The 10,807-nt window shown below is 57.2% G+C and overlaps 2 protein-coding genes across 2 annotated transcripts in view; both read left to right on the top strand.

Annotated features, from left to right (window-relative positions):
• Positions 1 to 3,380: 3,380 nt before the first annotated feature.
• Positions 3,381 to 7,328, top strand: LOC103265598 (serine protease 33-like). The gene is made up of 5 exons (XM_008063256.1): positions 3,381 to 3,507; positions 3,777 to 3,939; positions 4,488 to 4,765; positions 6,155 to 6,321; positions 7,062 to 7,328. The coding sequence occupies exons 1-5, from the start codon at positions 3,381 to 3,383 to the stop codon at positions 7,326 to 7,328; spliced, it is 1,002 nt and encodes a 333-aa protein (XP_008061447.1).
• A 1,459-nt stretch (positions 7,329 to 8,787) lies between these two features.
• PRSS21 (protease, serine 21) overlaps positions 8,788 to 10,807 on the top strand; it is a 6,552-nt gene continuing 4,532 nt past the window's right edge. Inside the window, exon 1 of the mRNA XM_008063255.1 lies at positions 8,788 to 9,133. Coding sequence (XP_008061446.1) covers positions 8,788 to 9,133 — 346 coding nt within the window. The remainder of the gene's footprint in view (positions 9,134 to 10,807) is intronic.

Below are 10,807 nucleotides of genomic sequence, written 5' to 3'. Positions count from 1 at the left end.
ACTCACCTCAGCCTCCCAAAGGCGCGGGATTACAGGCTGAGCCACCGAGCCCAGCAATTTGTCATTCTTTTTTTTTTTTTGAGTTATAGTCTCACTCTGTTGCCCAGACTGGAGTGCAGTGGCCGCTCCCGGCCACCGCAGCCTCGACCTGCTGGGCTCTGGCGATCCTTCCGCCTCAGCCTTCCGAGTAGCTGGAATTACAGGCATGCGCTACCACGCCCGGCTGATTTTTTGATTTACTGTAGAGATGAGGTCTTGCTGTCCAGGCAGGTCTCGAACCACGGGCTCAGGCAATCCACTCACCTCAGCCTCCCAAAGGCGCAGGATTACAGGCTGAGCCACCGAGTCCGGCAGGAAGACGGATTATTGGGCATCTAGGCAGCTTGCTCGAATGCCAGCAGTGGCAGCAATGGTCCAGGCAGGTGGGCAGATTCATGGGCCCCTGGGTAGCAGATGTGGCATGGATGATGACAGCAGCAGTGGTGAGACAACCCTCTGCGCGGGTGTTGGTGTTGGCTGTGACAGGCTGGGAAGGCCAGTCCTTGAGTCCACAGGTGGTATGTGTGGGTGGGTGCCAGCTGGTGGTGGTAGTGGCAGATGGGGCGGGGCCTGACTTCAGGCTCCAGGAGGAGTGCCAGCAGAGGTGGATGGGGTGGAACGACTCCCAGGCCTCTCATCAGTGTGCTCAGGCGCTGCTGGAGGAGAGCCAGGCTGGGTGGGCCTGTTCTCAGGTCCTCTAGTGGTGCATCCAGGTGCCGGCTGGGGTGGGCAAGGGCAGGGCGACCCCCTGAACCCTGGCAGAGTGTTTTGGTGAGGGTGGCAGCAGTGCTGGTGGGTGGTGGGAGTGTGCCCTCAGGGCTTGTGCAGCCTTAGGAAGGGCAGGGTTGTACCCCGTGGCAGTGGCCTGGGAGTCTGTGTGTCGGGCCAGGTATCAGCAGCCAGCAACGGGAGAAGTTGTGGGAGGGGGAGCCCACCCTCAGGACATGTGTAAAGCAGGGCAGCCCCGCTGCTGGGAGTGGCACCGTCTCTGGCAGTGGCTTGTGCTGTGGCACTTGGTGAAGGCCACTGGCTGTGGCAGTGGCTCCAGGCAGAGGAGCCTTCCCAGGGTGTGGGAAATGTGTGATGGCCCTGCTCCTAGGGGTGTGGGGTCCTGGCAACCACAGCCAGCATGGCAGTGGCTGTAGGTGGGAATGTCAGTGGGGTTATGGGAACTGTTGGGTAGGATGCAGTCTGGTAGGGGCTGGGCTCTCAAAATGGTACCCTCTTGGGGCTGCCTGGGATGCAGCAGGAGTGCCCTCGCTGGAGCAATGCCTTCCTCAGTCCCGGGAAGCTCCTTGTGTTTGTTTCAGGGCCCCTGAGGGTCAAGGGCCTTTCCTGTGGCTAAGATTGCAGGAGGCCACAGTGGGGATGTGGGCTTACTTACTTACTCTTTCCCCACACTGGGGAGCCTCTCTGGGCTCCCAGTTGATCTCAGCAGGGCAGGCCAAGTCACTTCCCTTTCCTTCCCGGCCCTCAGGGTTTCGTGTCACTCCTCTGTTGAGTTCCCAGTGTTCTCCCTTAGATGATCAATGCCAAGTGTGATCATCCACTTACTGTTCTGATTCTTCCTTGTGGAGGAGACAAGTGCTGGGTCCTCTCTACTCTGGCATCTGGAAGCTTTCCGAAATGGTCTTCTCCCCATTTTGATTTTAAAATACAGAGGTGCCCAAAAAATGTGTACACATTTTAAGAGATGTTATCTATGTATTACTTTTTGAAGTTGAATTAAATTACAGTAGCAATGTGTAGTATGAAGTTCACTCAACTGTACTTCCACCATTTTCTTTGCCTGTCCTGCCTGTCACATCATGATGCCAGCATTCATTGAATTAAACCATCTTTTAAGTGAATGTCATACTTAAAATGTATATACATTTTTTTTGGCACCCAGTATATTGCTAAAGAAATCACAAACAGTATAAAGCTGAATGTGGAAATATGAACATCAATTAAAATAGAACTCAGACTGACAGGCTTTGGTAGGAAATATGGGGATATTTTAGACTGATAAAAGTGGCCTCTGAGACACATATAAGCAAAAATGTGCTAAATACTCAAGAATCTAATAAAGCCATATTTTCCCTTCAGAAATCAAGAGTTTAGGTAGAGGACAAAAATAAGTAAGGAAAAAAAGTCGCACCTGAGTATCCCCGGGCATGATTTCAGCTTAACTCACACATTGCAGCTGCTCAGAAAGTCTAAGTGCCCCCAGGGGTGATGGGCCCCTCGAAAGGGGGTGCCCAGGACTTGGCTGATGGGGCATATGGAAAGATGGCAATTTAGTGAGAAGTGGGAAAAACTGAGGGGTCAGGAAGGGTGTCCACATGTTTCCTTCCCCAGTGATTCAGCACAAAGACTCCAAGAACTCATAACAGCCATTATACTCACAGTTGTGGTTTAGGACTAGAAAACATACAGATTAAAATCAGCAAAGGTAAAAACTGGTGCCTAGGGCAGAATTCAGGAGAGACCTGGTAAGAGCCAATCACCCCCACCCCCACCCCCAATGCCCCAGGCTGACCAGCTCACCTTTCTTGCCTACACAACCTCTGTGAAGCCCCCCTGATCCCAAGAGCTGGGGCCATGGCTGCCTCCTGGCAAGCAGGGAGGATGGACACCAATCAAAGCAACTGCTCTTGACATGTTCAGAGAAGACAGCAGGGGCGTCAGCTTCTCCTGCGAGAACCCGGGGTTTCCTCCAACTGCTTCACCCCTTGAATAAGGTGTTTCCTGCTCAAGACCTGCAGAGCCGCAGGTGGAAAGGTGAGTGGCTCAGGGGAAGGGGGAGTGTGCTTGGCAAAGGCTGCCTCCAGGCCATGGGGTCTGCAGCCCCACCACCCTGTTTGTCCTTCTGTCCCAGGGGTACCAGGCACCAAAGCAGAGCTTGACACAGATTTCTCCGGCTTTGCCACCTGAGGGGCCTTGGGCAGGTCACCCCATGCTCCAGTCTCAGCTCCTCTGCTGTACAAAGGGGATCATAACTCCTGGGGATCAGGGGAGGGTGTGTCATAAAACCAGTTGGCCTAGTGTCAGGTACACAGCAAGTGCCCAAGAAATGGTGGCAGATGTCAGTGCTGTGATTCCAGGGTAATGACAGAGTGGGAAGGCCCCAAGGGTCCAGTTGAGGATCCCAGACCATATAGGACACCAGGGTCCCCATACCCAGGAGTAGACTCCAACCTCAGACTCCAACCCAAGATCCAGGACAAGAAGTGGAGGTGTCAGCCCCACCCAGAGAGGCCCAGGAGCCCGGGCTGTAACTGCCGTTACCTTCCCACTTCCTGGACTGTCTGGGGACTCTGACCCCAAGAGTCATTCCAGAAGTGTGGGTCTCAGGCGCCATGGAGCGGGTCCTCACTGCTGTCCTGCTGTCCCTCCTCCCGGGAGCCCTTCAGGGGAGCGAGAGCCCCCCAGCTCTCTTGTCGATTCTTCCCCCAACAGGTGCCAGCGGGATGAGCCTGGATTCAGGTAGGAAAACAGTGGGGGTGGGGCAGCAGCAGCTGCGGAGGGGATAAAGAGAGCCTGGGCTTGGGGACAGAGGAAGTGGGGGTGACATCCCTGCCCTACCACCTCGCCCCAGGGCAGGTCCTCTAAGAAGCCCAGGCAGCCAGGCCTTCACTCACACCCCAGACCCTGGTGCCTTCAGGACATCTGGTGACCATGACAAAGGAGGGTGGGTCTCAGGACAGAGGGGAGTGCAGGGGGCCTTGTATGACCAGGGCCCACAACCCACGCAGTGTGTGGACGTTCACACGTGTCTGGCCGCATCGTGTCTGGCCAGGATGCCCAGCTGGGTGAGTGGCCATGGCAGGTCAGCCTGAGGGAGGCTGGCGAGCATGTGTGTGGGGGATCCCTGATCGCCAAGGACTGGGTGCTGACCGCAGCCCACTGCTTCAGCCGGTGAGTGTGGACCCCGGGCAAACCTGGGCAGTTTCGGCGACCTTCACCTTCCCTGCAGTCTCCACTCCCCATTAGAGTTGTGGCCTCTCCCACCTAGGCAGGAGAGGCAGGGGCTATCTCCTGGATGGTGCTTATTCACCCATGATGGCCCATCCTGGGCTGGGCACGGGGATAGTGTGGGCTGGAGACAGACCCACCCCGGCTGCCCACTGCCCACCTCCCAAAAGAAGGTTCATTCCCTAGAGTCTGATGGTTTCCCCTGTATCCCAACATCCCTTGAGAATCCGAGGTCTCCCCCACCCCGCTCACTAACCTGTGACCTCTTGACAAGTGACCTCCCCTTCCTGGTTGTGGCCACACCTGCCCAGAGGAGGGAGGAGAAGCCTTGCAGGTCTGCATGGATGATGAACAGGATGGTGACGTTGATGCTGAGGGCTCAGCTCTCCACAGAGCCTGCCCGTGATGCTAGGGCCCCCACGTAAAGACAGATCTTTGTCCCCACTATGGGACCTGAGCTCAGCCTTCACTGCCCACCTTCCCTGTCCCAGGAACCAGCCCCTGTCTGTCTATACCGTACTACTGGGCTCCATCTCCTCCTACCCCAAGCCCGGAGAGCCCGGGGAGCTCCGGGATGTGGCCCAGTTCATCGTGTACCCAAGCTACTCGGAGGAGACTGGCAGCGGGGACATTGCCCTGGTGCAGCTGGCCTCGTCTGTCACTTTCAGCGACCTCATCCTTCCAGTCTGCCTCCCCAAACCTGGAGACCCCCTGGGGCCCGACACCTGGTGCTGGGTCACTGGCTGGGGGCATGTTGGCACCAATCAAGGTGAGGATGTCCCGAGTGGCAGCAGGGTGGGGAGGATGGGGTGAACAGCCGGGCCAACCTGACATCACGCAGGCACCTGCCCTGCCACCCTCACATGGGTCCAACATGGAGCCCACACAGGCTGCTGGGACCGCATCAGGTGAGCTGTTGGAATCCTGCAGGGCTAATGCATGAGCAGCCTCCACCCAGACTCCCCTGTGGCCGTACACCCCGTCCTCCCAGCAGCCCATAACCAAAGAATAGCGGGACCCAGCAGAACCCCTCGGGACGCTGGCCCATCCTGGGCCCAAATCCATTCTTGTAGGCAGTGCCTGTGCCACATCTCCTCTGGCCTCATGGGTCTATGGTTCCAGAGCCTACAGGGACCCAATCTCGGTGGGTGACGGCCACCAGCCTCCTGGGTCCTGGCTTCCTGCTCTGGCAAGTGGCGTCTCAAGACGCTGGCCTGGTGGGGTGATGCAGGGGCTCATGCATGAGGCACTTAGGGCATCTCACGGGCTGGGTGAGACTGAGGTCTCCACAAAGATCAGCCACTGCCACTGCCATCATAACCATCAGCATGCTGGTGATGTCACCTCAGATGCATCCCCTGGGGCTGCCATCACAAATGACCACAAATGTGGGGCTTAGAACCACAGAAATGCATTCTCACACAGTCCTGGAGGCCAGAAGTCTGGAATGCAGGTGTTGTCTGAGCCTGGCTCCCTCCAGAGGCTCTTGAGGAGGAATCCTCCTGGCTATGCTTGGCGTTCTTTGCCTTGTGGCTGCCTCATTCCAGTCTCTGCCCCTGTCTTTACTCGGCCTCGTCCCTAGGTGTGTCTTCCTGGGTCTTCTCTTCTGTCTCTCATGAACGCCGTCACCCCACTGCTCCAAGGCCTCATCTTAACTAACTTTACCTGCAAAGCCTCTATTTCCGGATAGAGGCACATCTGGTGCACTCCACACTACTAATCCCTTTAGACCTGAAACTGGTATAGCCAACAAGAGCAGGAACACAGCGTGGAAGTGACGTGGACACAGTCCTGGCCTGAAGCCAGGTCTCAGCTCTTGCGCCCATGTCCTGGTGTTTCCCTGCCACCAACTTCCTGCATTCTGGGAGGTAAACTGGGACTCACAGAGTCTCACACGCCTGTGCATGCCCCATGAGGAGGAAGGACTAGGTCTTCTGAGTGCTCCGAATGTTAAGACCAATCAATGTCCCTCCTCTAGAGCTGGGATTCGGCATCTGCAACATGGGGTAACAAGCCTCACCTGTGTCCTTGCCCTCATGGGGTTTCATGAGTACAAGCGCAGGCTCCTTCAGAAGCGTAGCCTCTTGTCTTGGGGTCATTTGTGTGGGTCGTGGAGCCAGCAGGCAGGGGCTCCCCTGAGCTCTTCTCTCTCCTCCAGCGCTCCCACCTCCCTTCACCCTGAAGGGCGTGGAGTTGCCCCTCATTGATGCCCAGACCTGCGACGCCTACTACCATGAGGGTACTGGCATCCCCAGCCTGGAGCCCGTCATCTTTGATGACATGCTCTGTGCAGGCTTTGAGAACGGCCAGAAGGACGCCTGCCAGGTAAGCAGGCCAGGCCCAGACTCCCCAGCACCCCTGGGCTCCACTCCCGTCACCACAGGGAACCTCCCACCCCAGAGAATGACACACTTTTTAAAAAATACAAGAGTCCATTCAAAAGGGGAAAAAAAATATTCCTGGACCCTGTGTCCCTTTCAAATATGAAGTAAATATCGTCAGAACGTGGAATGTCTGCAGCTGTGATCAGATCTCACTCCTAAAGCTTTTCCTTTTGGCCAGAATTTTGTTTCTTTCCAAAACGAAAATACTCAGAGTCTGGGAGTGCGTTTTGTCAAAGTGTAGTCACTTCTGAGCTTGGAGGTTCTGTCTTTCTCCTCTGCTCTCACAAGCACCCGGATTACCAACACCTGCTTATTGTTTTGGCTCAAACAAGAGATTTTTTCTTCACACAAATGAGGCAAACAGTGACATTATCAACACAGAAGTGCTCCTCCCATCCCGCCTCCGAAAACACTGCTTCCTAAGTGCTTTCCTGGCCGTGGCAGAAGCTTACCTTTTATCTAGGGATATGTGCTCCCATCACACATGCCCCTTTATCTTCACCCCAGGCCAGCTGCCCCATCACTTCCAGGAGCATCCCTGTAGCCCTGGCCAGGAGGTTGGTGGGACCGGGAGGGGGTACAGTAGAGACCCCCGGCTCCCACCTGTGGAAGAAGGACGGCCGGTTGGGGCAGCCCTGATCCCCTGCAATGCTACAGGTTGAATCCCTTCTTTGTTCCCAGGGTGACTCCGGAGGCCCACTGGTCTGTGATACTGGTGGTGTCTGGACCCAGGCAGGGGTGGTGAGTTGGGGATCCTACTGCGGCCTCCCCAGGAAGCCAGGTGTGTACACCAATGTCACCGTCTACGCCATGTGGATTGTTCGCACAGTGTGGAATCAAGACTCTAACAGAAGTTCCTTTCCAAGCCTTGCAGGGACCTTTTTCTCTGACCTGTCGCTGCTTCTGGGCCTACTGGGTGGGATCCTGGTCTCCCTGGGGCTTGCATAGGGGGTATCCCATTATCTCAGTCCCCCATTTTAACCCATGCCTGCTCTCTGCTCCCAGCCTGGAGTGGCTCCTTGAAAGAACTCCCTGCCCATATTCCCCTGCGAGCTGTCCACTGCCACCTCCCCCCAATGCCCGGTCCTCTGGGGACCTTCTATGTCCCTCCCCCTGACAAAGCCCCCCAACCCCACAGTGCTCCCTCTTCAGTCCTTTGTGGCCCTCAGCCCAATCCTGGGCTCTCATGTGTCTTCCGTGGTCCTATGCTGCCCCCACCCTCTCTGCCAGCCTTTAACTCCCGGGCATAGAGCCTGGCGTCTTGGCCTCCACCCCCTTCCCCACCCAGGCTGAGCCTTGGCAGGGGACTCGGGATTCTGTAGTGATTTCAGACACTGTTGGAATTTCTAGCACTGTTGGAGTCAGGGTTTTCTGCTCCCAGAGCTGCACTGATTCTTGTACTGCGGTATCTGCCTGCAAGGCAATAAAGACTGAAACTGGCAGGATGCTTCCTCCTACAGGGTGGGTCCTCTCTGTATCTACAGGCCACAGCTTCCTCCAGGGCCAAGGTGGGCATCCACAAAAGTCTCCCAGGTATGGGGACTTGGCTCACAGAGGATGCCCAGATGTGCACAGCAGCCCTCGAGGTGCACGTGGACATGAGCCCCTTTTCAGACAGGGAGACAGAGGGCTGGGGGCTCCAGGACAAGGGCAAGCCCACTCTCCCCAGTAGACTGATTCTGGGCTCATGGGCAGCACAGCAGCACGTCCTGGCAGCCCTAAAGCCATTAGCAAGACTGAGAGATAATACCAGGGTCACGAGCAGGGCAGGGGTAAATTCCAGGGTCATGGGTAGGGCTGAAGTCCTGGGGTCATTGGTTGGGCAGGTGAATTCGAAGGTCCTGGGAGGCCTGAGGGTCAGCTCCATGCTATCTTGGACAGGCCAGTGAGATGGCAGCTTGATCCCCGGGCAGGAAGGGCTCAGACTTGGGGCCAGCCTCTCTCTGCCCCACTTCCCCCAAGCCCAGTTTCTCCAGTGAATCCTGGGGCCAGTTGAAGCCATGTGAGGAGGCAGCTGAGGATGGGAGCCCAGGGCTGGGACCCCAAGCAGGGGTGGGGCTGTGAGTGGGGACCCGACAGGAGGTCATGAGCAAGAGAGCAGGAGGTGGGGAGGGCAGACTGAGACCCCTTGGGTGGGAACCTCGACCTTCATCCCAGGACACCCCTCCAGTCCAAGGTTGAACCTTTCCAAGACTCCCATGGCCCTTGGAGTCATAAGTTCCCTCTGCCCCAGGTCACATGCCGAGGACCCTTCCACTCATAGCCCTCATTCAGCTTCACATTGGCTCTCCAGGGATGTCTGTCCCCTAGGACTGGTCAGCGTTGGAGGGAGGAGCCCAGGTTCTTGGGCCTGGCTGGGCTGAGGATGCTGTGGGGCAGGAGGTTAGGGCTGTGGCAGAGGATGACCATGGGCCCCAGCACCTGGCGTCAGGGCGGGGTCCCTCCCTCATGGAGGTATCGGAGGAGAAGTGCCCACACCGTCTCCAGGATCAACCATCAGGCGCTGGACTCCAGCTATGGGCCAAAGACACTGCATGGTCACCATGCCCCAGGCCCCCTCTATCACTTGCAGCTGACACGTGCTAGCCAGGTCAAGGAGAGGGTCACTGCCAGGGGTGCATCAGGGAGTAGTGTGAGCCCCTCTGCCCTCTACCATGAAGACCCTCCTGTGCTGAGGACCATGGACATGAGCTCCAACTCTGTGGCCCACCTCCTTCAGGCTCCTCCCCCTACAGCACTTCTGGGGCATCCAGGTGTGACAGAGGGGACATGGGAAGGAGGGAGAACCTGCTAGCCCCCACATACCTGGAGGGCCCCGATAAGCACCAAGGGACTTCCTGAGCCTTGCACGCTGGCTTCCAAAGAGTTGAGAATCCCCAAGGAGCATTCCCTGAGTAATGCCCACAGTCAAGGCCACTGCTGGGATTGTCCCATCGATCTGTCCCTGAGCCAGAGCCCCTCACACCGGGGACACTCTGCCAGCCTCCATGCCACCTCGTCTTCTTCATTACCCCTCTGCCCCTCCCTCTCTTGGTCCTCCATAACTCTCCAGTCCCACAAATAGCCACCAAGCATGTCACGCACAGTCCCAGGAGGCAGCCGATGACCACATGCACAAATACACACAGGGCCATTTTGGGCATTGCTAAGCTCTAGGAAGAAAACAGAACAGTGCAATGAGATGGATGGTCAGTGGAGGCCTAAGGGACTGCTTTTGATGAAAGAACAGAGAAAGCCAAGTCAAGAAGGTAACGGAACCCTAGAGCTCCAAATGCCCGGAGGAAGCCAGCTACCTGCTACTGGGAGTGGAGTCTGCAGGGAGAGGCCACCCTGAGGCTGAACCAGCTTGGAGTCCTCAGGATAGCAGAGCCAGACTGGGACTAGAAGTGGTCAGAGGCAGGACAGAGCTAGGCTGGAAGGGGCTCCAGGGCAGTGGGGAACCCTGAGGGCTTAAGGCAGGACCTGCGGCTGAAGGAAGCCTGAGCTGAAGTTGAGTGGGAACTCCCTGGGCACTCCCCCCAGCACTGGGAGGCAGTTGTTGGCCCTGCATCTTGGGCAAGGAGTCACGCATGTCCTGGACAGCAGGGAGTGCGCAGGAGACTGGCAGGACATGGAAAGGTTATACTTTTAGGGAAATACTCCCTTGTTTTCTAGGTGGCCTGGCCCCCATCCAGCCCCGGCTTCCCATGAGGATTCATTTGGACCCTGAGTCCAGACCTTTGCCCACTACCCACTTCTGCAGAGGACCTGGGTGGGGAGGGGGTGCACCAGTGTGAAGGTCAAGGAGTCAGGGTAGTAGGCCGACACCTGGAGAAGTTTCTGTGGCTCCTTCTCCTGCTGTCCCACCAGTGTCTCCTTCAATGTGCCCTGGATCAGGAGACCACCAGGAATCACCCCCACCCCAGGAGGGACGGGGCTCGGCCTGTTCCTTCCTTACCACCAGGCCACCACTGAGTGGACATGTGGGTGCTCCTGCCAGTTCTGCTGGCTCCCCTGCCCCGAGGGAGGCCCTAAAGGCAGTGCTGGCAGCTCATCACTGCACAACCCCACCACGGCCCTGCTGGCGTTCAGGACACACAGGGGCACCTGGCGGGCACAGCCCTGCATGCAGGACCCCTCCAGAGAGTGACGGGCCACCGGGACACCAGGTGAACCTCCTAGTGGTGTCTCTATCTCCCTTTCTGCCCACTTCCCTCCCCACTCTGGGACCCTGGACGATGAAGTGTGTCAAAGGCAGATCCCACTTTCTTTCTTTCTTTCTTTCTTTCTTTTTGAGTTGGAGTCTCACTCTGTCGCCCAGACTGGAGTGCAGTGGCTGCTCCCGGCCACAGCCTCGACCTGCTGGGCTCCGGCGATCCTTCCGCCTCAGCCTTCCAAGTAGCTGGAACTACAGGCACGCGCTACCACGCCCGGCTAATTTTCGATTT

Source organism: Carlito syrichta, unplaced genomic scaffold, assembly GCF_000164805.1.
Source record: "Carlito syrichta isolate Samal-C Ts95f unplaced genomic scaffold, Tarsius_syrichta-2.0.1 Scaffold306686, whole genome shotgun sequence".
Lineage (NCBI taxonomy): Eukaryota > Metazoa > Chordata > Mammalia > Primates > Tarsiidae > Carlito > Carlito syrichta.
The sequence above is the reverse complement of the archived record's forward strand: the minus strand, read 5'-3'. Positions and strand labels throughout refer to the sequence as shown.